The following is a 26,538-nucleotide window of genomic DNA, read 5'->3' as shown; positions in this document are numbered from 1 at the left end:
TACTGCTGAACGGGTAAAGATTTGCTGCAGTGGGCTTGAATCTCCTTAAAGAAAGCGAGATATCCGCGCCTCAGCCGAAGACATTTTTATTTTATTTTTCAATTGTAATTTTATTTTTATTGTATTATCACCGACACTAATCAACAATGGTTGCAGAAGTTCAAGCTTATTTCTAAATAGTATACCATATCTTTCTACTGGGTTTAATTTATTTTCTTAACCCCCTGTTTGGATGGTGGTTTCCCGTGGTTCATTAATGTATGGTTTTGTATGAAACCATGTTTGTTTCCATTGTTCTTAAAATTATGTGGTATGGTGTTGTAAACCCATGGTTCATCTCATGGTTATATAACCATGAAAAGTCCCTATTTTTGTAACCACAGATTTGGTGGTTTTTCCGTGGTTACATAGTTTATTTCCCCATTATAACCCTACTTATATTTTAAAATTCCTATTTAATCCTTTACCCTAGTTTTATTAATATATATAAACTAGATGTTTAATTTTGCCTCCAACCCTCTGTTTTGCCTCCAAATCCTTCAAACGTATGAAGCCAATTACTCTGTGAACTCCATCGGCAGCGAAATTCAGTTGTAACCGTATGTTCTCTTCTTTGTCTTACTGCTCTCTTTGTGCTTTGTTTTGAATCGTTGTAGGCAAACTTCACAATATTTGCTTCTGGAAAATCATGGAAACTGAAGCATGCATTTTTCCTTGTCATAGACCTTGTCACATACCAAAGGATCTCAATATCATATATGATTCCTCTTATTACTTTCTATTTCTTCCATGTTGTACGTATCATATATGATTCCTCTTACTTTCATATATGATTCCTCTTACTTTCACTCACATCTGCTAGTTTTCTTCAACTGTATATTGTAGTAAAAAAAAAATAGCAAGCAGAACATAATGGTAACTTTTCTTGTTATTCTCAACCAGTTCGCTATGTAGTGTAGTTTGTATTATCTGTAGTGTAGAATTTATGCTATTACTTATTCAGATAGTTTTGGTGATACTTTTGCTTGTGGTATAGTTTGTTTCTGAGGTGAAAGTCCTTTTATCCGATTAGTAGAATGCAAAAGAAGAGCAACGGTCTATTACGAATTGGGTTAGATGACAACTCCACTTTTGCATTGTCTGTTGTCAAATTTTGTCTACTTTTTTTCTTAATTAAACCATTAATAGAAATATATATTTGCTATCTGGTTTTAGTTTCAAACAATATTTTTATCTCCTTAAATTTTTCATTATAGATGGTCGATATGAATAATCAAGATAATAGACAGAAATTACAACAAGTGAGCTCTTTAACTGCATATGCTGGGAGCTTGGTAGTTGAACATTCTTGCTCGATACCAAATGAAATACGGCTTGAGGGAGAACAAGTTAGAAATGAATTATTGAGCTATCTATTCTTGAGTGAACTCTGTTTTAATATTATAAGGATGACTCCTTCGGCTTTCATCGGGTTATGCAAGATTTTGATTAGAGACGGTGGTCTTAGACCAACGCTTCAAGTTACTGTTGAAGAACAAGTTGCAAAAGCCCTTTGGTTGTTAGCACATAATATGACAAATCGCGAGTTATCTTTAATCTTTCGGCGCTCTGGGGAGTCGGTTAGTCGTCATTTTCATACTGTCTTGCGAGCTATTTTGGGGTTGTATGAAAAATTTATTAAACAACCAGACGGCTCCCAAGTTCCTTCTGAAATTGCCAGCAACCAAAGATTCTACCCATACTTTAAGGTGAACACAACTACCATCTTTATAGTTTGCAAATGTTAAAATCCTTAATATGTTAATTCATACTTATAATGTCAGGATTTTATTGGTGCAATCGATGGAACACATATACGTGCTAAAGTTTCACAAGATGAACCACCCAAATATCGTGGGAGGAAATATTATCCAACACAAAATATATTGGCTGCATGTACGTTTGATTTAAAATTCACGTACGTATTAGCTGGATGGGAAGGGACAGCATCTGATTCAAGAATCATGAAAGAAGCACTAACTAGACGAGAACCGTTAAAAATTTCCAAAGGTAAATACTGAAAAGTATTTACTTTAAAGAAAAATATGTGTTGAGCAAATAATTGAAAATTTTGATTTTATCTTTAGGTAAATACTACCTTGTTGATGGAGGAATCATGTTGAGAAGTGGGCTTATCACACCTTATAGGGGAGAGTGGTATCACTTGAAAGAGTATTCAAGAAATCCACCTCGAAATCCTCGTGAATTGTTTAATCTGCGACATGCATCTTTGCGTAATGCTATTGAACGAGCATTTGGAGTTCTTAAAAAGAGATTTCCTATAATTGCTAGTTCAACTGAGCCATCATATGGTGTTGGTACCCAAAAACTTATTATTTTTGCGTGTTGTATTTTGCACAACTATTTAAGAGGAGTAAATCCAAACAATGAGTTACTTGTACAAGTGGATGTTGAGCTTATAGAATAGTGATAGTGTGCTTGAAGAACCGTCAAATTCTAGACGAAACACAAAGAGGAGAGACAATTCGAGATCAAATTGCAGCTAGCATGTGGTCTAACTACCAAGCTTAATTTTTTTTGAATGAAAACTTAAATGATATTTATTCGTAATGTCATTTACTTTATTTAATGTTCAATTTGCTAGATTCACGTGTTCGTAAATTCATTGTTTGAATTGCAGCTATTATGTGTAATACAATTTCCTATATGTATAATGGATGTTTTTTTTCCCCTTATATCCTCTGAATGTGTATAAGTGAAGTATGCTATTATCTAAATTATTTTAATTATGTAGTTGGCAACTATGCCGAAAAAGTCAAAAGCAGACTCAAGTGATACAGAGGCTTCAGATAATTCTTCTATTGTTTGGTCACAAGTCATGGATGATGTGTTAATTGACGCATACCACCATGAGCACGTTGACGGAAATAGGGTTGGTGGAACATTCACTTCAACTGCATTGAATAATATACTAAGGAAACTTCAAGATAAATTTCCTGGCAAACTTTTCACAAAGGAGAAACTTCACAATCATGTCAAGGTTATTAAAAGGCAGTTTGCCAGGTGTTATGATATATTTCAAAATGGTGGATTGAGTGGGTTTGCATGGGATCCTACCACAAACAAGTGGTGTGCCGAATCAGAAGCATGGGATCAATTAATTCAGGTATTTTTTGTCTATTAACTTTTTTTTTCTTCTTATTCGTGTACAATGATATTTTTCAATTCTTAATTAATGGTTTTTAAATATGTAGGCTAAGCCGGCAGCTAAGGAATGGAAGGACAAGCCAATCAGAAATTTTGATAAGTTACTTGTAATATATGGAAAAGATAGAGCTACTGGAAAGTATGCTGAGACTGGACCAGAAATGTTGAGAAGATGTGCTCGTGATAATTTGAAAAGACCAAGTACTACCTCTGTGACAATTGATGATATAGATGAACTGGTTTCTGAGAATGTTGCCTCCTTGGAAAATACAGAGGAATATGGTCAAGCTGAGCATGAGCAACCAACCGATGCTGCCGCTAAATTGAATGTCTCTTCACGAACACCGCTAACTAATAAGACTAAACGGGCAAAAAAAGATCATGTTGGAGAAATGGCTACTTTGTTGAGAGGCGGACTGGATCATTTGGCAAGTGCCATCAACCGTCTTTCAACACTACCACCGATTCCAGAGTCTGAGATATGGGCAATGGTAAATGAGATGGGATTGGAACCGACTTTGATCACAAGAGCTTATTCATATATTTGTCAACATGCAGACTTTTGTCGAATGCTGATTGGAGCCCCATGGGAAGCATCCGCGATGCGTGATGAAAATTGAGTTAGACTAGTATTCTTGATCGTATTATTATTACTACCTAGTAGTGGGTTTTATTAGTAATTTATATTTTGATGTGATAAATTTTATGTTATGGATTAAAATTGCTGAATTGGTGTTTTCAACTATTATATCGTCACCAATGTAACAGGTATTTCTTGTGGTTGCTTTCAGTTGATTTGGACATTTTTGATATCTTTAGTAATTTATTTATTGATACATTCCATCTGTACAGTGCTTTTAACTTCGTATATTGTGTAAATGTATTGAGATTGAGGACTTATCTTCTCTATACGTGGAATACATAAAATTTTTGTTTCATATTATTGGAGAAGTTTTTTTGCTGATAATTGTTCATATGTTTCTGGAAGAATTAAAAGTTATAGAGTCAAAGAAAAAGAAAAAGAGAACAAAGCAGTTATTTATTGTCTTTTAAATTGGGATTATCCTAGTACTTGTTGATATTTTTAATAGTTATATTAATTAAGGGTATTTTAGTAAACCTACATGTTATTATACAGCACCATACAGTCAAACCAAACAATAAGATGGTTATTAAACCACAAGAAACAATACAGTGTATCCAAACATTGTGTTCATTAATACAGTACAGTACAATACAATACCATACTGCACAACACCATACTGTACATTAATGAACCACGGGAAACCACCATCCAAACAGGGGGTAAGGTTCTTCGATTAAGATAACTACAGAGCACTATTGGTGCAAATCGCATTAATCTACAATTTTTGAGCAACCAACTAATGATACCTTTTTCTGTGTCTAGTCCCAAATGGGAGAGAAGCAACACTATTATTTAATTACAAAGAAGAAGTAGAATCAATTTTCCCATGGGAGAAGCAGAGTTGTGATGACAAACATCACCATGTGAAGTTCCAAAACATATTTTTTTGTAAAAAGTATAGTGCCATTTGTCTCTTTTTTAATTCAATCAGTAAAATGTCATAACAGTATGTGCCTCCGACATTGCTTTTGTTTTCTCTTCTTTGAGATATTTGGGAGGATGGAAGAGGGGTTCTTGTTTGGCAGTGAAAAAGGCAACAAAGAGAACTTATAACCATGGTTAAAGTAGTTGGGTTAATCAAATAAATCTTGACCATAAATTTTTAAGAGGACACGTGCAGTGAATTTAGTAGACTACTAGATAAACTAGAGGGATTGGCTACTGGAGGGGAGCCAGATCCAAAATGTTTTTCATGTTTCTTGTAAAATTAGTTTCATGAGGCCCGTGCTTAAGCATTTTAACTTTCATTGTTAATGAGATTATTTACTTCAATTCATATGTAGAGCTAACATTTGAATTTTATAGGTTCTGAATTCTTATTTTTTTAAGTTATTCAGTACTAAATTAATAATTTATCATTTAAATACAAAGTTTGTGAACCAAAGCTAATGGGTTCGATCAAAACCCTTGTCGACACTCTAGCTTCACCTTATTTCAAACTCATTTTGCGCTTATCTTGAACTCATTTAAGATTTTAATAATGTATTTTATTTTCACCTGTATTAACAGAACTCGTGTTTTCATCTTTTAGACCATCTAACACAACAATAAAAAATTCCAATAACTTCAAATCTGTACTACAATATTTATTACTTTCGTTTAGAATCTTTACACAAATTAACCTAATGATCCTACAAGAATATTAGTAAATAATACTCCCTCCGTTCAACAAAGATTGTCATGTCTCAAATTACGAGAGCCAAACTAACTAATGTTTGGTGTAAATTCGTACATAGAATCTTTAATTATTTTTTTAAAAATAAAAATTACATATTTAGAAACCACATAAAATGTACAATAAGTAATGGTTAACAATTCAAAATATTTAGAAAACATTTGAAAAAATTATGGTAAAAGAAGATTATCATTTGACTCTAAAAATTATGGTAAAAGAAGATTATCATTTGACTCTTGTAATACGAAACATGACAAACTTTTTGAAACGGGTGGAGTAATTAAAGTACATTAATAAAGTAAAAAAGATTTTAAAAGTGTATTTAAAAATATTTTAGGATATATCTTTATAAGCACATATGAGGCCACTAAAGAAGCAAAATATTTGAGGCTTAATGTCACTACCCAAATCATGGATCATGCGGGCACCCACACTAACCCTCCCTGTTGGGTGAACCCTTCAGGTAACTAACTTAATTTGATACAACATGCGAATAAATACTTTTATTATAAGAAATTCCCAAAACCTGGTCTAGACTCATACAAGAGCTTCTAAGAAGTTTACAATTTGAAGTAGATAACAGACTCAAACTAGATACGGCTTCTGTTTAAGTATAGAGAACAACAGAAATCTAAGGAGAGACTCTGGGTTGCAAGATCTTAAATATCTCACCCAAACGCCTTTGACGAATGCCTCGAAACGGTCGTGAGACTCCGAACATCACCTGAAAATAACTCTACACTCCACAAGGAGTGTAGCAAGAGTAGTATGAGCACAACACAAGGCTCGTAGGCATCATAGTCCGACAACGGTTAGTTCACGCATATAAACAAGAAGCAACTAACAAGTAAGCAGATAAGTAATCAAACACAGTCAAAACTCTAGCACATATGAAAGTCTTGCAGTAACGATAGTCACAAGGGATTTCAATATCTCAAGTTATAAGCCTAGGGGGAAATCTCTAAACCTCGAGTCCATCAAGCCTCTAAAATAAATACTTACAAACAACAACTCAATAATTCACAAATCAAAAATCAATCAGAGAATGTGCCATGCAATGGTATGAATAGCAATTCAAATGGAGTGCTATGCAATGGCGTGCTATGTAAATGTTATGCAATGCAGTAGTCACCTCTCACGCTCCATTCTCGTACACACATGCTATGGCAATGCCTCATAGTCATGACCCATGGGGGACTCACGAAGTTCATGTACCACTCGTGCTCTCCGGCAGAAACCTCGGAGGCTATCAATTACTCTCAATCTCCGGCAAAGACCTCGGAGTCTCTCAATCATATTCAATCTCCGGCAAAGACCTCGGAGTCTCTCTGTCACTCTCAATCTCCGGCAAAGACCTCGGAGTCTCTCAATCACTCTCCTCACCATTAGGATAACATAAAAGTAATATGGAAGCATGTCATGCATGATATCAGTTTCAACTATATAATATGCAATAAACAAGTATAAGTCGTATTATTATCCATGGCTCCATCATCAATATTACCCTTCCCTTTCATAAGGTGAGTGAGCTAGTATGTGATAAAGATACAACTAGGTGATAATTACATCAAATAGCACATAGAATATGGGATGCATGCCTCGCATGAAATCAACCTCAATAATCACCGCAGTCATAGGTTCCATAGATTCATACTAGGAAGTGCAATTCAATATTCAATTTCTCAGTAATAACCTTCCTCTTCCATATGACAAGTGAGATAACAAGAAAGAGGGAATTATACCAAGTATATGCAATCACAACCATGGTGACAAGCCCACATAACAATATCGCAATAATGGCGACAAGCCCACATAACAATATCGCAATAATGGCAACAAGTCCACATAACAACTGACGATACCAACCTAGATGGATTTCACCTCCACACCATGCCTGCAGACCTATCATGCTTTTCCCGTTAACCACTACTATCTACATACGTTTTGCTAACCGGAGTCTAGACATAAAGTAAGCCGTAACCTACCTCAATGCCGAACAGGTGTCACGAACTTTCACGCCAAAGCTTTTTCCTTCTGAAGTACTTCCGAACGGATAAGGTCTATCAAATATATAATCTACGTTAGAATACGAATCTATTAGCGCCCATATTGCTATACCTATATTCGAAATCCAAAAACGCACTCCAAAAAGTGGCCTTGGGCCCACAAAGGCATATTTGGAATTTTATTGAAAAATAATTTCACCCATTATCTAAGGATCATATAATTCGGGCGGCATCTCCTCTAAATAATTCACCCCATGCGAACTCCAAATTAGTTCCAAATCACAACAACAACACCAACAACCTTATGCACATCTAATCCATAAGAACATAGCACCATAAAAATCCTCATAATTCCACAAAATCCAATTCATATCTCAACAATTTCATATAAACAACTACAACTTTAAATATCAAGATTCCTTCACTCTTAACACATAATCAATGACAACAACAACAATGTAATAAAATATGTTCCGACAATTCTAGCCATAAATATCTCAAGTACCCCTTTAAACAGTCCACAAACAGCCCATGAACCAACAACAACATTATATATGATTTACGGTATAATTTTCGTATTTTCTCGTCTCGTGATTTAGTCATGACTTCAGTGAATTTAAATATACTTAGAAGAGGATAATTCTTACCTTATATGCTAAGAAATACTCTTCTTCCACATTACTTCACCTTGAATAAATTCCAAATTCAACAACACGACCAAACGGAACAATGAGATCCAAGTTGAGAGCAGAATCTCCATGTTGTTCTTCGTATTTTTGCCTCCATCATAGAACTTCATCCTCTTCTTTCTCCAAGGAAACATATATCGTCTCCCCAACATTATTACATTGGTTCCATGAATATAAATTCACGTTGCTACCATGAATATATATCATGTGAAAATAAATATATGTTGCTAATACCATGCTTTGGTGAATGTCTAATTTCTTCCAAAAATGAAAATATATGGCTGCTCCTTTACTTTCGTTGCTGCCTCCATCATCCGTTTTCAGCCCCTTTTCCTCTATCTTATTTTTGTCAATATGAACCATCACCATAGTATAAAAATAAGATGGTCTTTTGGTCCTTATACGTGTGGACTTATAGCTCCTCCTAGTATTAGTCACTAATGTGACATTTAACCATACCATCTTGTTGTCACCTTTCCATTATGCACATGGGTATGCCCCCTAAATTAATCCACTAATTTCCGACCAATTTTATAACTCCAAATAAAATTCTTCTAGTGGTCTGTGAGGTCCCTTTTTGATAGGACACTCTTAGAATGATAATTAATTAGCCTCCACCAAAACGTGCCTGCTATGTAGACATGCATCGTCACTAGTTGTTTCTTAGCTTGCTGCTACCTCTACAGATGTTTTTCTTTATTTAATATCAACAAAATGAGATAGTTTTGATGGAAAGCAAAATGAGATGATTATGTGCTCTTTTCATTATTTCTTTAGTGGGCTGCGGAATCCACACCCCACCTTTCCATAATTATGTTCCATCAAATGATGCCACCAAACGTACTAAATTGTTGCTTCCCATGCTCTGAAATGATGAAAGCACCTTTGTCCCTTTACTCATGGGATTCTTTTAGTCCACCACCCAACATTTCATTATGCAGTCCACCACTATGTCAATACATATATATAATCCTTAGCTCCCTGTATTATTTTGGTCCCACGTGGACAATGTCCACTCATTGTTTATTCACCTACATTAGTCTTCAAATGACATATATATATATCCCACCAATTCTACACACGTCCCACTATGGCATATACCAATCAGATTTGGCCAAATTGTGGTGGGGTCCATTTAGCACTCCAATTAGCTTAATTAATTATAAATCCACTTAATAATCTAATCATGGTTAATTAATCTCCCGTTAAAATTAAACATATAACCAATTATCCACTCTGTCAAATACCATATTTACCCACTTACACCTTATATGTGTGCAAATATCATTTCTATGAATAAACTATTCACACACATTAAATATATATATTCTAAAATTTACTCATCAATTAAATAACCGAATCACCCGTTATCACAAGCTATAGACACCAAAATTAGACCACGAAAAGGGTGTTTTAGGGATATTAGGCCTAAAAGTGCTAAACGACCAAATGGGTCGTTACACTTAATTAAGGATAAAATATATTGTAATACGATTGCCCTTTGTTGGGGGTGGTCTTTAGTTTTTATCCATCAAATTGCTGGTCTTTAATTTTTGCCCTTCGCCTAAAATCTAAGTACAAACCCCGTCTTAGTCATAAAAAAAAAATCGCAAGGCAAGGCTTTGCAAAAAGTTTTGCCTTATTGTTGACACCCAATTTTGTCCATCATTTATTCCAATTTATTTCCTCGGGCTTCTAAATTTATTGACGAGCTAAATACTTTATTTTCACTATTATTAATTTTCACTATTTTACTATCAACATTACTAACATTACTTTATCGCAAATTTCAAAATGGTTCGTCATCATTTTATTTTGGATTTTGTGCTCGTTAAATTGATTATACTTTATCAAGTCCTTTATTTTCTACATATTAATCACTAGTTATCATAGTATATATTGTACTAGTTATTAAATTAGAAGCCAAAAAAAAAAAAATTAAAATAGAGGAGAAAGAATCAATATTTTTCAGCCATTTTTTATAGCCCAAACGACCAGCCCACCATTCATTAACCCAACCAGCCTATTGCCTATTCTACCCGAACGCACCAGCCCATTACCTTTTTTACCCGATCCAGCCCACTCCATTACCCGCCCGACCGGCCCACGTCATCTATTTCACCATCAGCTTCACCCTAAACAAAACCTAATGAACGCCGCACAAGTCTCTCTCCTCTTTCCTTCGTCTTCCTCCATTTTTGGCTAAAACCTAGCCATCTTTAGCCGCGGACAGGTTTGGCTGTCCCATTTTCACACTAAACTTGTCTCTACATCTGATCATCTGCACATGTTCTGTGTTGAAAGAGAGAGGTTCTCCCGTTTCGGCTCCAAGACGCATGAAATCTTCAAGGACCAGAGGAAATCGGTCCTTTTGAGAGAAATCTGACCAAATCACATGAAGGTCTACAAGTTCGTCCAAAAATCTTCCAACGGGCCTTCTTAATTCAAGATTTGAACTCTTAATTCAAAATCCCTCTCATGAGAACCCGAAACCTAGCATACATTTCATATAAATAAACCTCTTACGAGACGTTTTTTGAAACCACCGATACTTTGCTACACCCAACATTTTTCTATATTTTCTATATCTCCACTGCTACTCTAAATCCGGGATTGGTTAAAAATTCCATTCTATTCCAGAGTTCTTTCAAGAGCGATAGCCTCACACTTAAAAAAAAAGAAGCAAGAACATCCAACATATTACTCTATTTTCACTTTTCGGTTTTGAAACTTTGGTTAGTTTAAGCGGATTCGGGTTCGTCGTGTAGATTCGAGACCTCGACGCCCTTGTTCACTGCACCACGAACAGGTAAAATCTGATGCCATTTCGATTCATTGTCTTGTTAAAATTCTGTTAGCATAGAGAAATCATGTCTTAATGCCTTGTTGTGACCAGATTGTGATTCAAAAGCATGTTTGCATTTCTTATTTCGCGTAGCTGCTGTAGCCGATGAATGGCCTAATTTAATCTTGAAGTCTGATTTATGTGTAAAGGTGAAAGGTCACGCCGATAGTTTTCCATGAACTTGAAATCAGAATAATGTGTATGATCAGCGTTGTCCAATTTGTTAAAATGTGTTCAAGCAGTTTGGTAATGATTTAAAACTGTTCCTACATGTCTCTAGATTTAAGCTAAAGCTCTCTAAGTTCCTCCTATATGATTTTAATTTGGGTATGTCTTTGAACGACTAAAGATGAAACTCAGTTATGAGAGAATTTTAAAATTTGTTTAAACTGTTTGGTAATATTAACCCCTTCATCTTGTCGGATCACACCATGGGATAAGTTTTATAAAACAGAAAAGAGGAATAAATAGACAGCCTTTGTTGTTGTGGATGAGCTTTTGAAGTTTGAAACATGATTTATTCTAGTTACTGAGCAGTTGAAAAAGTTTACATATAGCATTATGAGATGAACATGTTCGACATACACTTTGCTTCCCCTTTATCTGAAAAAACCGAAACATATCCTTACCTTCATTTCATATATCTGAATCCGCGTGTGTTGGGTTTGACTCTATTTGGTTTGAGTTTGAGTGAAGGATTGATTTCATGCTCATCTGCCTTCTCAAAGAAGAAGAGACATAGCATTCAAGTTTGTCCTTTTCTTTTCATTAAGTGTGTTTCTACCCTTTTAGGTGCTAAGTCTTCTTTCGTCCAAGATATGAGTCCTGGTCATTTCTCTCTTATAATTTACCTCTTATGTGTTGTGAAGAGGGAGGTTGGGGCAGATCACACGATAGTATAAATAACAAGGGAATAAGTCGCCAATAATGTAGGATTATATTTAGAAGTCCAATTTGTGTAATTTTCATCATCATTGTGTTGTCTTAAAAAAAAAAAAAGAATCTGATTCAATTGAATTAAGATGATTAGGTGTGGTTTTATATTTCAATTGACCTAAGTATCTTGTAAATGTACCTGGATACCTCCGGCAGCTTTAGTATGTACACATTGAATTCAAATTTGTGAAGTATAGTTCTAGGATTAAATCTGTTTCACTGTTTGAGGAGACTGTTGTTATTATATATTTGACAAAGAAGATTTATATGTGAAAACATGGATATTTCCAGAATCATTCAGTTAGCTTAAGCACTACAGTTGAATTAACATGAGTCAAGATGATTAAAGGAAAACATTTTCTGGTATCTAACACTGGCAGAAGTTGTGTCCTCTTAGCCTTGCCCCCAAAACAGCTGAAATTGCGTCTTTAAGCTTCTTGAACTCTAGGATGATGACTTGGTTCAGACTTATTGTTGACAACTTTTGTTCTAGTGATGGGATCATCTTGAGAAGGGAACTCTCAAGGGAGTCATTGATATGAGAACAATCGACAAATTGACTTAAAAGAAGCTGGGTTTCAATCTGGTTGTACAATCACAGTGTTGTCCCTTCAAACCAATAACTTCGGTTGTGATTTTATGAAGGCATCCTTCTGCATTTATGTTTTTGCTGTGTTTTTTTCGGTAAAAGTACTTTTTTTTCTCTCTTTCAACTGAGTGCAATCTTTTGTGCCATAGCTGTGCTATCGAAATCTGTCAAGTTTAACATATGATAATTCTATGCTAATCTTTATTTTTATTTTACATGTACACTTCGGAGCGAAATGGAGTCTTCATAAAGACTCATTATCCGAACAGTCTCATTTTGAGACTATGTGGCATTCGGACTTTGCATGCGTCCTCCTATTCAGCTCTCATTCTCTCGACCTCCATCCAAACAGAAAATAAAGAGTGGTTAGCCAAACGGCGGATCACTGAAAACTTTACTCTCCTATGGTAGCCAAATGTGGCTTTAGTCATCTTATTTTCATTTTTTTGATGCTTGTTATGTGTTTGGTGTGACTGACATTTTATCTAGCTGTGTGATTGTGATAAATATTTAACTGTTTATTTTAACCGAGCCTATTTATATTAGGATGTCTTAATTAGCAAATTTAGGTCTTAAATTAAACGAAGTTTAATTGTCCTCGTAAGTTTGGCACTTGTTAGTTCGAAAGAAAGATATGCTTCCAGAGCATCATAAAATGTTACACACTGACGTTAGCTTGTTTTGAGAAATAAGAAAAACAAATTAGTTTTCGTGGATAACTATTTCACTTTAGCTTCTTCCTAACATTTGAAACATGTATTTGTTAACAACCTTTACACGGTTTGTATTGAACTAATATTCCTTTCAATAAAACCTTTAAACGTTTATTAAAATTAATCTTACAAACAACTGTTTTAATTTGTTAGTCAGCATAACTTATTTTCTCCAGATATTTATAAAACATTGCAGCATCTTGCGTTTTCTTCAATTTATTTACAACTAAGCTATTTTATACAAATTATTATTTTTTTACAAGTCTTATTTTTAATAGCATTACTATATGTCTATCTATAACTTTAACAATTCTTACAAGAGATTTTCTTAAATGTTGGTTGCATCCATATTTTTAGCTTTAAGTAATCAACTTTAAGTCTGGTCGGTTAACCATTGTTAATGGGTCTTAAAAGATGCCTAATACCTTCCCTTTAGACTAACTGAACCCTTATTCAGAATCTTAAGTTAGTAGACCTTAAAACGAAGTTAACTTTAGAAAATACTTTAATTAACTTTAGGCGTCCTAATTCACCATAAATAATTAGGTGGTGATTCCTTAACTTTAATTAATCTCGGAATTATCGGGATGTTGTAAACTATTTTGACTCCGGTTAAAATAGGGTATAACACTTATGCGGTAGACTTTACCTTAAAGCATAACTGAAAGTCTGCCGGAGAGGGCAGAACTTTGCCTTATAAGGCAAACTTTTAGTTATGCTTTAAGGAAAAGTCAATTTTGAAATTTGTCTTCTTATTTTTTTTTTTTTAAATTGTGTTTGAACATTATACCTAAGTTTATATTTTCAAGATAAAAAGTTACACAAAAAACAAGAGCAGAGAATTTAAAAATAATTTCAGAATTCACCGGGTGAAAAATATCATCTCCAGAGGGATGTTAAATGTCAAATGAATTCATCACAGTCATTCTCTTCCAATCTAGTTATCCATAGTGTAAGACTAAGTCTATGCCCGAAGGAAAAGTTTTACCTTATGGGACAAATTTTTAGTTATGCCTTAAGACAAAGTCTGCCGCATAAGACAGAACTTTTTGCAAAGCCTTGCCTTGCGATTTTTTTTGTTTTTGACTGAGTGGGTCTACTACCTTTTCAAGTGAAGGGCAAAACTTAAAGACCACCATTTGAGGGGCAAAATTTAAAGTCCACCCCAAAAGAAGGGTAGTCCGCGCAAACAAATGATAAATGTTTCAGTTGTAAAAGAAAATTTTCCTCCAAAGTTGCTTAAATTTTACCAGAATGTATAAAGACAAATAATTTATTCTTTCGTCCCAAAATATAAAGGCAATTTAACTAATTTCAAAGCTAAATTGAGTTAGATTAATTTAATATTTTAAAATTAAAATTTAGATATTAAAAAAATATACAGATAATACTATAAATTGCAATTCTCCTATCAATATAGTGAAAAGATTCTTAACATATTTGTTAAAATTTATGTAATTTGACTCTCGAGAAGGGAAACGTGACAAGTATTTTGAGATACAACAACGATAACAACATACCAAGTGAAACCTCACAAGTGAGGTTATTTTGAGATAAAGGAGTAAAAATAATTTAATAAGGAGCTAAAAATAAATTCATAAAAAGTTACTATAATATTAACCAATTACAAAGGACCAAGTGAAATGTCATAAAAAAAAAAAAGAATAATTGTAAAAGTAAGAATATGCAATAAGAAAAAAGACACAAAAGCCACATGTAAAAGCTTTATTGGATTAAATTTCGATGTGAGGAATATAATTTTTTTTTATTCTCACTTATATATAGTAATAATGTTTTCCTAATAAATAAGTTTATTTTACTTATTTTTTGCATTGGTAAGCAAATAGGAAATATTATACCAAAAGCATTTTAGATAATCCTCTCTTTATATAATGGGGGTGGGGGTGGAAGATAGGAGTGTGGTATATAGGGGCTACCGGAGTGGGGTTAGAGAGGAGACAATTAATGTAAAATGTCCCTTACTAATATTTAAATTTTCCTATTTTCATTGGGGAAATCGTTTCTTTATTTTTTAAAAAATTGTTTTTTTTAGATAAAATATTTTTCAAAAATTTTGAATTTTTTTGGCTAACCCACCCGAATAACAAGTTTAACTAAACAAAGAAATCTCCATGAAAGTTGCAGACAACATAAATGGTAGCTTTTTACAATTGCAATTTTGTATCTGTTTCCTCAAGCTCTTTAATTTCGTTCCTTGATTGCCCCTGATTATCTTTTGTCTGCTCAAATTGTAAGCACCGCTACCACGTCTTTTGAAGAGATAAAACAGAGGAAAGTTTGATAAAAAAATGAAATTGGATACGTCAATTTTGTTTACCTTTACGGGCTTTACCTATCGACGTTTTACTGGCAAACAGACATTTTCCTGTGGTTCTAGAACTCCTAATGTAGCAAGCATGTCTGGTCATGTGGATTGAAGGTGAATCAGATCTATTTTACCGATTATTTACATCATATAAGCGTGTTTTAAGATCAATTAATTGATATAACATCAACAGTGTAACGAAGGAGCGTATTGATCTAAAATTTAAGGTTGCTCTATGAAATTCAACAGTACATATGTCGAACCATTAGACCTGTACATTTACAGTTTATTTATGAAGAATTTATTCCACTTTGAATCATCACGGCTAGCATATGGTGGGACGCATAACAGAATCAAAATATATCACGCCATTATTGCAAAGAGAGGAGGGAATAGAAAAGAGACCTATGCAACTTCCAAGGAGTTTAACGAAAGTGGGGGTCTCTTTTTTTAGTTACTCTTTGTTCGTGTTGGGTTAGTTCAAAAAACGGGTACATATGGGTGAGTCTTTTTAATGCAGTTCAGTGTTTTAATTTCGCCCAATAAGAAGTTACCACGTGGAATTTAAATGTTTTAATTCAGTGATGAAGGTTATGTTTAGACTTTTTTCGATAGTCCAGGAACATTTTTAGCATTTTTCCAAAAATAAAATGAAGCACTTCATTTCGCAACATGTTCTTTAATTAGTCAGGAATTTGTAATGATATCGTCTGTTCAGAAGACATTTGGCATCTGGCTCCTCTAGCTAGCTTGTACGTAATCATAATTTAAAAAGTTAACACTTCTTTTAGATTGAATTGTTTAAAAGATAGATAACAAACCAAAGAAAAAAAGTTTGGACATAGTTTTTGACAACATGTTTTCCTCATTTAGATTGTTCGAAACTTCGAAAGTTACCCCGCACCCCCGGGCCCAAACCCCAACCAATGAATCACACGAATTCCTATTGCCTCGTCCCGACAATTTATAGGTAAAACTAGTAAAATAAACACTCCATCCGTTTCAATTTATGTGAACTTTTTCGAAATACAAGAGTCAAGCTTTATAACTTTGATCGTAAATTTTGATATAGATTTTTTAAATTTCTTAAAGTAAAATTTTATATATTTAGAAACTACATAAAAAGTATTATAAATCATGATAATTTATAATTCAAGTAATTTAGAAAAATGTAAGAAAAACGTGGTCAAAGAACCACCTCGTAGACCACCCAAATAGTAATAGAATCACATAAATTGAAACGGAGGGAGTATAAAAGAAGTTGTAGTTAATAGCAGTGTTTTCTAAGGGCATTTTAGGGCGAGATTAGGGACGGGCGTATGAAAATGCTCCAGAGCACAAATGAAAGGCATAGATCCGGGGGTACATCCTAGAATTTGGGGCGTAAGCCTTGGGCGCAAAAGCATAAGTCCCGGGTATAAAAGTGCAAGCCTCGGGCATTTTTATTGTTTTTAAAGTATTTTTGCTACGGATAATTTTTTTTTTTTTACTATTAGTATGATGATATTTATACTTTATACATCATGCTTTCATGTTGCATTGATTTTTCCTAAAATATATAATTAAATAAAGCAACTCTCTTAGAAAATGATACTGCCATAAATAGTTTTCTTAGATGATTATGTCTGAAATTGATAGAATATATATTCCATAGCACTATGTTGCTTAATTAGCCAACTTTATTCATTTTTTGTCATTGCTCTTACACTTTTGACCCTTCTCCTTCTTTGAAATGTATAAACAAAAATCAATGCAAATATAAGCAGAGGGTGGGAAGGACTAGTATGTGAAGATCGATGATGATTTTATTTTAAAGATTATCTTGGCTATTATCATTTTTTGTGTTAATACCTTGCTCAGATTAATAATAATAATTTTTCTATATTATTAATGATTTATTTGAATTTATTTGTAGAATTTAAATGAAAATTTTACTTTTCCTTATTTTCTTAGTAATAAAATATATAAAATTGAAGATACATGAGATTTACGCCCGTAGATCCATGAGACTTGCGTCTCCTTCTTGTTGCATAAAATGTCTCGGCTCACGCCCCTTCCTCTTAAAACACTGGTTAGTAGTGAATGACATCTTCGTCAATGGTATATCGGCAATATAATACAAGTGGGTGAATTATGGCAAGGAATGGAGACCTCGATGGTTCGTGTTGCAGGATGAAATGTTATCCTATTACAAGACTGATCATGAATATGATAAGGATTGTTCTGAATTTGGAGACAGAGAAACGATCCAAAGCTATTAGCAAAGAGTCGCTTTGAAGAATGTATAGGATATTGTCGCCAAACAAGACTAATGCTACTTCGTAGGCTCGTCCCAAGCCCATTGGTGAAGTTCATTTCAAGGTTATATATTCTTCCGTATTTCAGTTACAGTTGGATATTGATTTTTTTACGATGTAAGTGAATTGGATTTCGAAACTTTTATTAGAATTAAAGTTTAGTTATGTTTCTAGGTAGAAAGGAAATTCTTTTTCTCTGCCTGCTTTTACTAAGGTATTAGGAAATTTACCCGTGTTTCGCGCGGTCATCAAGTGTCTCATTGTAACTCAAATAATATTTTTCCCCTGATATCTAAACATTAAGAAAATAATAATAAAAGTAGACTCATGTAAAAATTTAAAAATTTGAGAAAACTCGAATGTAACAAATGTAAAGAGCTTCATAACACCTTGTTCCTCGCTAATTTTGTTAAGGAATTTCATTTAAAAGTGAAATTTTAATGATACATATAATGTATGTTAAAAATATTTATTTAACCTTGACCAAAAAATATTTATGGCATAAGTAGAGTTATTAATTCCATCCCAACTTAATATTCTTCTAAATAGTTTTGAAATACTTAAAAGTAGGGTAAGCATATTCAAAAACCAGCCTTCCACAAAGCAAATTTCGTCATCTAAATAAAAGAATATAAAAATAAAAAAAGAAAATGGGAGAAGAATGGAGCAAAATACAAAAGTAGATCATAAAGATGATAAATTCTCCTAAAATAGTTTCAAAAATTCGCCATGGCATGAGGCCTAAAATCAAATAGATATTTATTATTTAGTCAATCTTTTTAAAAGAGAAATATTAAATCAGTAATGATCTAATCATTAAAAAATTAAAAAAGAAACTGCACTTGGAACAATTCATGAAAAACTAAAGTATGTTAAATATAGAATTAGGGCAAAAAAAAAAAAAAAGGAGGTACAGAAATAAAATTATTGAAATTCTTAATCTTTTCCACGCACGACTTACGTATTGGTTCTAAACCATCTTCTACTCCTAATAATAAGTAGGGTCATTTTTAATCTTTTGTTGATAAGGATATCTAGAACACACACTCCGAATTAGTTTTCGAACCATCTTTTCCCAACACCAAAAGAACAGAGAAAGGAAACAAAAATCACTTGAAAATGAAACCTCTATTATTCTATTTTCAACAACAAACTGTTAGTCAATATGTAAGAATTATTAACATTCATCACAATAGTACAAAGTTCAAACTTTTTATTCGTTCGTTATTCATTTCTCTTTAGGATTCAATTTTTCCTCCAATGTTGCTGGCTTACAAGTTGTGACTCTCTTGAAAATTTTGCTTCTTGGTGGAGAACTTGTATCAACCAAAAAAAATAAAACGGAAAAGCGTTAAAAATACCCTTGAATTTTGAAAAATAGTTTATGTATACCCTTCGTTACACTATTGGGCCAATTATGCCCCTACCGTTATACTTTGGTGCTGATTTGCTCTTACTTTTAACGGAGTGCCACGTGGCAGCTCAGAAATTAAGAGACTCAGCCCCAATCTTTAATCTACCGGTTTAAAACTCACTATTCTATGACCCGACCTGTTACCCGACCCAAAACCAACATTATTCTTCCATCTTTATCAATATTTGCTCAAAATTTCCAACCCAACTTCGGGTAACAACCTCGGAGCATCAGTTCAATTTCGAAAACAAATTCAATAGCAGATTCCAATTTTTTAGTAACAAATACATTCTCAACACCATAAATCAGCCGGTATTGGAGAAATTGAGGCGAGAAGAGGACTCCGGGCGCCGTCGCCGATCGATGATAGAAACCAGTCAGAGTAGCAGAAACGGAAGAGGAAGTGGAAGCAGTCACTTGCTTCCAAGCACAAATTTTCGAGTACCCAACAAACCCACCTCCAAAGCTTCATTGTTGCTCAACAATGGCGGATTACAAAGTTTACCTTTAAATTTCACTTTTGAGTGTCGATGATCTGTAATGCATGTACAACAATGCCAAACCTGGAAACTGAAAATAGCTATGCAAAGATACAATTTTTAGAGAGAGAAATTGAATAAAAATAAGATTTTGGAAACACCCGGATGAAAAAAAAAAAAAAAGGAATGGATATGCAATATTTTTGAGAAACGGTCTAGTAGAATAAAACATTGATTTCCAGTCTCTCTATTCTTCCTCTCCCAAGCAATGTGTCTTTTATCCTTTAGTGTGGAAAAGGGATGAAGGGGGAATGGATTAACAAGCAGATGTTTCCATTGTATATGGTCTTACCTTTTACTTTTATTCAATGTTAATGCACTTTTTCTTTATGTTAAGATAAAGAAGGGAAATAGGAAAATTTGGAATAGAAATTTTTTATTCATGAAACTTTGGGACTCTAGTTTGTGATAAAACAATGGAGTGTTTCAATGGAAGGAGGTGATGAAGGTTGGAGAAATTGGTTTTGGGTTTAATTTGGTATTGGTTTAATCAGTTTAGCGGGTTGGAACGGGTTAAAAGAGAAATGAGTTATTTAATTTCTGAGCTGCCACGTGGCACTCCGTTAAAAGTAAGGGCAAATCTGCACCAAAGTATAACGGTAGGGGCATAATTGACCCAATAGTATAACGAAGGGTATACATAAACTATTTTTCAAAATTCAGGGGTAATTTTGACCCTTTTCCGAAAATAAAAATAGAAAAAGTTTAAAGTGATCTGAGCTTCTGATGTTTTTTTTTTTAAGCAACCACTAAGCAATGCCTAGTGGCTTTATTTTATTACTAAATAAAAGAGCCTCTTTGCAAAGTGTTTCGACAGAAACATCTGAACAAACAAAACAAAAGCAAAAGCTCAACAATCTAAAAAATCTAGCTAGAACCAAGAACCAAGAACTAAGAACAGAGAACAAATCTCTTCTCACAGCAACTCAGTCTCCTAGCTTAGCAATCAGGTATGATTCTCACCCATTTTCATTCCTGTCTATTTTAGTATGAACTGAACTGAAGAAAAGTACATGGTGTATAATATTGATTCTTCCAACTGAAAACTTGTGTTGTGTTGTGTTGAATCAATTCTTTTGAGCTTTGTCTGTTCCTCTCCTCCATTGTTGATGTGCTTTGAAATCTCTAACCTTTACCCAGTTCTCAAATTGATTTGATAACTTAAGAATTCTGTCTTGTTGATTGTTAGATCTTGTTTGTCTTGAGTAAGTAGCATTCTTAAGCCCGTGATTGGCCCCATTAATATGTCCCTCAAGCTCTCACCAGAGACATGGTTATCAACCACACTAAGATTATCTCTAGGCTTTACAATTGAACTAAATAAACAAGACTTACTTTCTCTTTAATCAACAGGCTAGATATCCAGTTAGGATTTCTAATTTACAGTAGACAATCAAAAAGTGGATACTGCTTCTCAGCTATTGCTAACTCTTCAATAGGATGAGCCGAAGCTAATACCACACATTGAAGAATTTTCAATAGTTAAGTTACACAATCACACATGTACTCATTAGGTCTGCTTATTCCTTGCATTTCTGATCCTGAGATTAGGAACTTGTTGCTTATCCAAATTTAGTATCTTCCTCCCTGCACTAGGCAGTTCTGAAAATAAATTAAACTCTGATATACCTGCAAAATCAAAAGCGATGTTAGCTAAAAAATCTGCCAGGCTGTTCCCCTCCCTATAGACGTGTTGTATTATCACATTGAATCCTTCCATCATCTTCTTAATTCTCTCCACTTCAGTGATAATGCACCATGGTATCTGCCATTGTTCTTCCACCACTTTCTTCAAGAGCAATGAGTCTGTTTCCATAATTAATGGATGGAGTTCATGTTCCACACAGTAGGTCAAGCCTTGCAGTATAGCTTTAGCTTCAGCAACTACATTTGTAGAATCCCCTATTTCAGCACACTGAGCATATACCAAGTCCCCTTGCCAATTTCTCACACAAAAACCATAAGAACTAGGTCCCGGATTCCCTCTTGAAGCCCCATCTGTATTACACTTAAACCACCTAGCATATGGAAGCTTCCAATGAACAACTTTAGTAATTATTCGGGGTTGTATTCTTTCCAGACAATTAACTAGGTCAGGCCATAGAAAAGGTACATTTTGTAACGATGGGTATCTCATCCTGGTAAGATAGTATAGATTATTGTTCACTTCATGCACCACCTTTCTAAAACTCACCTTACCTCCATGTCTTGTGGTATTTCTCATTTTCCACAGTTCCCATGTAATCATTGCTGGTATTGCTTGAATAGGTTTGATCATGTCACCGCAAGCTACTGACCATACAGCTCTGATTGTTTGGTGTAGTTGGACTCTGTTTACATGTAGTCCTGCTGCTTCTAAAAACACCTTCCATACCCCTTCTGCAAAATTGCTTGTTAAAAATAAATGTTGCATAGTTTCTTGTTGAGGAACTCTGCAACAGTAACATCTAGAGACCACAGCAATATTAATCCTCATCAAATTATCATCAGTAGGGATTATCCATTTCCATAACTTCCACAGAAAGAAAGAAATTTTAAAAGGAACTCCCTTAATCCACAATTGTTTGAAGTCCTCCTGTATGTGACTCTTATGCCTCATAATATCCCAAGCCGTGTTGATTGTAAACTTTCCTGTACTTGTTGGCATCCACCAGGGTCTATCCCATACACCTTGAAGCTGTTCTATGTGAATTTCAGACTTTATGTGATCCACTATATCTGTTGGAAAGTTTTGCTGCAACATTTGATCCTTCCATCTCCCTCCCTCTATCAGATCTGCAACATCCTCCAGTGCTTCATTAATAGGAAAATCAGTGGGCACCACATGGTGTAAAGCTCCCAGCTTAGTCCAGTTCTCATACCAAACATTAATAGTTCCACCTTTTATTTCCCACCAAATTTCATGTTCTATAGCTTCTCTTGCTTCTAGCATTTTCTTCCACACCTGTGACCCCCCCTTCCACTGGACTAGAATAGGCATCTGTTTCTTGCAATATTTATTCCACATGTAATTTGCCCACAATGTATTAGAAGTCCTGAATCTCCACCATAATTTGGCAAAAAGAGCATTTGAAATATCAAATAAAGATTTAAAGCCTAAACCTCCTTCCTGAGTAGGTAAACATACATTCTGCCATGCTACCCAATGCCTACTCCTCCCTTCTTCCTTATTACTCCAAAAGTATCTAGCAAACATCTTGTGTATTTCATTCAACACACACTTTGGAGGAGCTAATACTGAAAGTAGATGCAAAGGCATTGCTTGGAGAACACTTTTAATTAGTACAGCCTTACCTCCAAATGACAAGAGCTTGCCCTTCCAAGAATGCAATCTTCCTTTAATCTTTTTGATCAATTCAGCATAGTACACCTTCTTCTTCCTTGAATGAAAGATAGGGCACCCCAGATATATAAAAGGAAACTGTCCTCTTGAAATACCAATATTATCAGCAACTGACTGAATAAGAGTATTTCCTACTTTCGAGTACATATAGTAAGAACTTTTCTCCTTATTAATCAATTGACCTGAAGCCTGCTCATATTGATTCAGCACTCTCATGATACTCTTAAGTGATTCCGGCTGAGCTGAAGTGAAAATAATTGTATCATCAGCATATGCCAAGTGATTTAAAGGATAAGACCACTTTGGCATCCCACACCCAATATAATTGGATTTTTCAAATTGTGAATTTAGAGCCCTGGACAAAACCTCTGCTGCTAGAAGAAATAAAGTAGGTGATAGGGGATCACCCTGTTTCACTCCCCTAGTAGAATGAAAAAATCCAGTTGCCTGTCCATTTAGAAGAACTGAATACCAATTATTCGAAATCAACCTCCAAATCAGGCCTATAAAATGCTCTGCAAAACCCATTGATCGTAACACATGCAAAAGATATTTCCATGAAACCCTATCATAAGCTTTGGCCATATCCAGTTTTATCACAACATTTGCAGGTTTTCCCCTAATTCTAATATCTGAGACAATCTCTTGTGTTAAGAGAATGTTCTCAAAAATACTTCTCCCTTTTACAAAACCTGATTGATTTGCTGATATTAATGAAGGCAAAATCTTCTCCATCCTTCCATGCACTACTCTTGATATCACCTTATTGATGAAGTTAGACAAGCTGATTGGTCTCATATCTGAAAAAGTCTGAACAATTTGTTTTTTAGGTATGAGTACCAGATTAGTATGTGTGATTGATTTAGGGAGTTCGGCACCATCGAAAAATGATAAAACTACAGCATGCACATCATTCCCCACAATCTCCCAACATTGCTGATAAAAAATACCTGTAAACCCATCTGGTCCACCAGCACTGTCCCCACTTAAAGCAAAAACTGCCTGCTTGACTTCTGCTTTTGTTGGATATGCACATAACATCATATTCTGCTCATGAGATATCATAGAAGGAACATGTCTTAATATTCCAAAATCTGATGTATCCCCCTCCTGGGTAAATTGATTTTGAAAGAAATTTACTGCTTCTGCCTTGATATTCTCCATCTCTTCTAACCATACTCCTTCTCCATTATGTATTCCCCTCACCTGTAATCTCTTCCTCCTTCCATTCACATAATTGTGGAAAAATCTAGTATTCCTGTCTCCTTCTGTGGACCAATTAAATCCTGCCTTTTGTTTCCAGTATTGTTCTTCTAGGCTTAAGTATTTTTTCAATTCAGCCTGAGCCTTTTGAAGCACAATTCTGTTTACAATACTGGGCTCCTCTTCAAATAAATCTTCCTTTATTTTCACCACTTCCTCTCTAATTGCTATCTGTTTGAAAATGTCTCCATAAGTTTCCCTACTCCACCTAGAAATAGCACCTTTTAAGCTTTTGAGCTTCTGTTTAAATGCTAAGAAAGGGGAATCTGCATATGGAGTCCTCCAATTCTGCACCACCACCTCCCTGAAAGTTTCATGCTGAGTCCAGAAATTTAGAAACCTAAAAGGTTTTATAGAGTGAACAGCTTCTTCTCCATATGATAGAATCAGAGGGGCATGATCTGACCCTGTTTTTGAAAGATGCTCAACTTCTATTTGCGGGAACATGATCTGGAACTGACAATTAACCACTATTCTGTCTAACCTTTTGAAAATGCAATCTTCTGCTGATCTCCCATTCCACCATGTAAACGGACTTCCTTTAAATCCCATGTCCAATAACCCACAAGAGTTAATACAGAAAGCAAAGTCCTCACACTCAAATAATGTGACAGGAAGCCCACCAAGTTTTTCTTCCTCAGACAATATCACATTGAAATCCCCCCCCCCCCCCCAACCATCCATGGAAAATTCATGTCACTTGCAAGTTGGTAAAGACTGTCCCATAGCTCTAATCTCTCCCCTTCATCACACTTGGCATAGACAAAGGTTGCAATAATTTCTTTGCCAGTATCTTGGTGACACAACTTCAAAGTAATTTGTTGGTCTGTGTCCATTAACACATCACATTGTACTGCATCATCGACAAAAACCCCATCGACAAAAACCCATATCTTACCATTACAATTAGCTACAGCAGTCTCCATGCCCAATCTCCTTTTGTATTTCTGCAGATGTTTACAATTTTGAAATGGTTCCATTAAAGCCACAACAGAACACTTATATTGCCTTTGTAACATGATCAACCTTTGAAAAGCCTGTTGAGTGTTAACGGACCTAATATTCCATATTAGAGACCTAATCATTATTTACTTTTGGAAGTTGCCACTCTTTTTGGGTTCACCCTCTTGGGTGGTATAACATCTTGCACCTTTGTTTTTTTTCCACTTTTTGTTATGGCCTTTGGAGATATATTTGTTTCTGTGGACACCGTTTTTATTATTTTGGAACTGATCCCTATTCCTTGATCCCCTTCTAGCTGCTGCTCTTCCTCTATAGCCTGCTGGACTTCGTTTTCTGTAACTCTATGGGCCACTATTTCTTGTAACTTAGCATTTGGTGGACTATGTTTTCCTTGCTGGATCATTTGTTGTCGGCTTGCTCCCTCTGAACATATTACAAAACCTATTGAATGTGGCATCATATCAGTTAAATTCTCTTCTGCTTCCCTTTCTATGTCAATTGCTTGCCCATCTGGTGGATTGTGTTTTATCCCTATCTCATCTGGTTTTGATTGCTGAAGTAGATCCCCAATCGTCAAGCTATCTGCAGTATCACTAGGCCCACTTTCCTCTTGTTTTTTTGCCCCATCAGAGATCAAAGAATCCCCATAAGACTCCCCACCATGATGTGTCTTTGTTGTATCATAGGAGTTGTTTTCTAACTGCACTGCTGACCCTTGGCTCATGATTTCTTCTTCTGCATTCTCTGTTACTTCTACTCTATCCCTCCACCTTTTTGTTTTATCTGCTTCATGAACATTTGGTGTCTGATCCACATCCACCACCTGATCCACTACCTGCTTATCACATCTATTTTGCTCTTGTTGTCCCTGTTGTGATGTCACTTGTTTTCCATTGTCAACATTGATTTTCCCAAAGGAGGCTTCCACCCAATCTTTAGAACTTTCTTGCACAGTTTTGTCTTGTTCCTTTTTTCCGTTTGGAGACTGAATGTTTTCATTATCTGCTGCATTTTGTGAATTGTTGCTTATATGAGCTTCTGATGTTCCAATAAATTAATCACCTTAAAAACAATCTGCATATATTGC

At 34.8% G+C, this 26,538-nt stretch overlaps 1 protein-coding gene across 4 annotated transcripts; it reads left to right on the top strand.

The window, feature by feature from the left end:
• Nucleotides 1-490: 490 nt before the first annotated feature.
• On the top strand, nucleotides 491-4,043 carry LOC132632956 (uncharacterized). 4 transcript variants are annotated; one of them, XM_060349110.1, is made up of 5 exons: nucleotides 506-599; nucleotides 1,257-1,748; nucleotides 1,824-2,049; nucleotides 2,127-3,166; nucleotides 3,255-4,043. In XM_060349110.1, exons 4-5 carry the CDS (start codon nucleotides 2,804-2,806, stop codon nucleotides 3,825-3,827), a joined length of 936 nt encoding a protein of 311 aa, XP_060205093.1. In that variant the 5' UTR covers nucleotides 506-599; nucleotides 1,257-1,748; nucleotides 1,824-2,049; nucleotides 2,127-2,803; the 3' UTR covers nucleotides 3,828-4,043. The 4 variants fall into 4 exon arrangements, with proteins under 4 accessions (XP_060205094.1, XP_060205093.1, XP_060205092.1 ...); XM_060349109.1 differs by lacking the exon at nucleotides 3,255-4,043 and having other exon boundaries at nucleotides 2,127-2,794; XM_060349111.1 differs by lacking the exons at nucleotides 1,257-1,748; nucleotides 1,824-2,049 and having other exon boundaries at nucleotides 491-599; nucleotides 2,795-3,166.
• The last annotated feature ends 22,495 nt before the right edge of the window (nucleotides 4,044-26,538 follow it).

The sequence above is a fragment of the Lycium barbarum genome, chromosome 3 (assembly GCF_019175385.1).
Source record: "Lycium barbarum isolate Lr01 chromosome 3, ASM1917538v2, whole genome shotgun sequence".
Classification (NCBI taxonomy): Eukaryota; Viridiplantae; Streptophyta; class Magnoliopsida; order Solanales; family Solanaceae; genus Lycium; species Lycium barbarum.
Note: the sequence above shows the minus strand (reverse complement) of the source record. Positions and strands in the feature narration are given on the sequence as shown.

Bases quoted from the DNA above. Each gene is read 5' to 3' on its own strand.
- LOC132632956 (XM_060349109.1), top strand. From the start codon at position 1,257: ATGGTCGATATGAATAATCAAGATAATAGACAGAAATTACAACAAGTG. The intron at 1,749-1,823 runs GTGAACACAACT...TTATAATGTCAG, and splicing joins GATTCTACCCATACTTTAAG to GATTTTATTGGTGCAATCGA. The intron at 2,050-2,126 runs GTAAATACTGAA...TTTTATCTTTAG, and splicing joins ACCGTTAAAAATTTCCAAAG to GTAAATACTACCTTGTTGAT.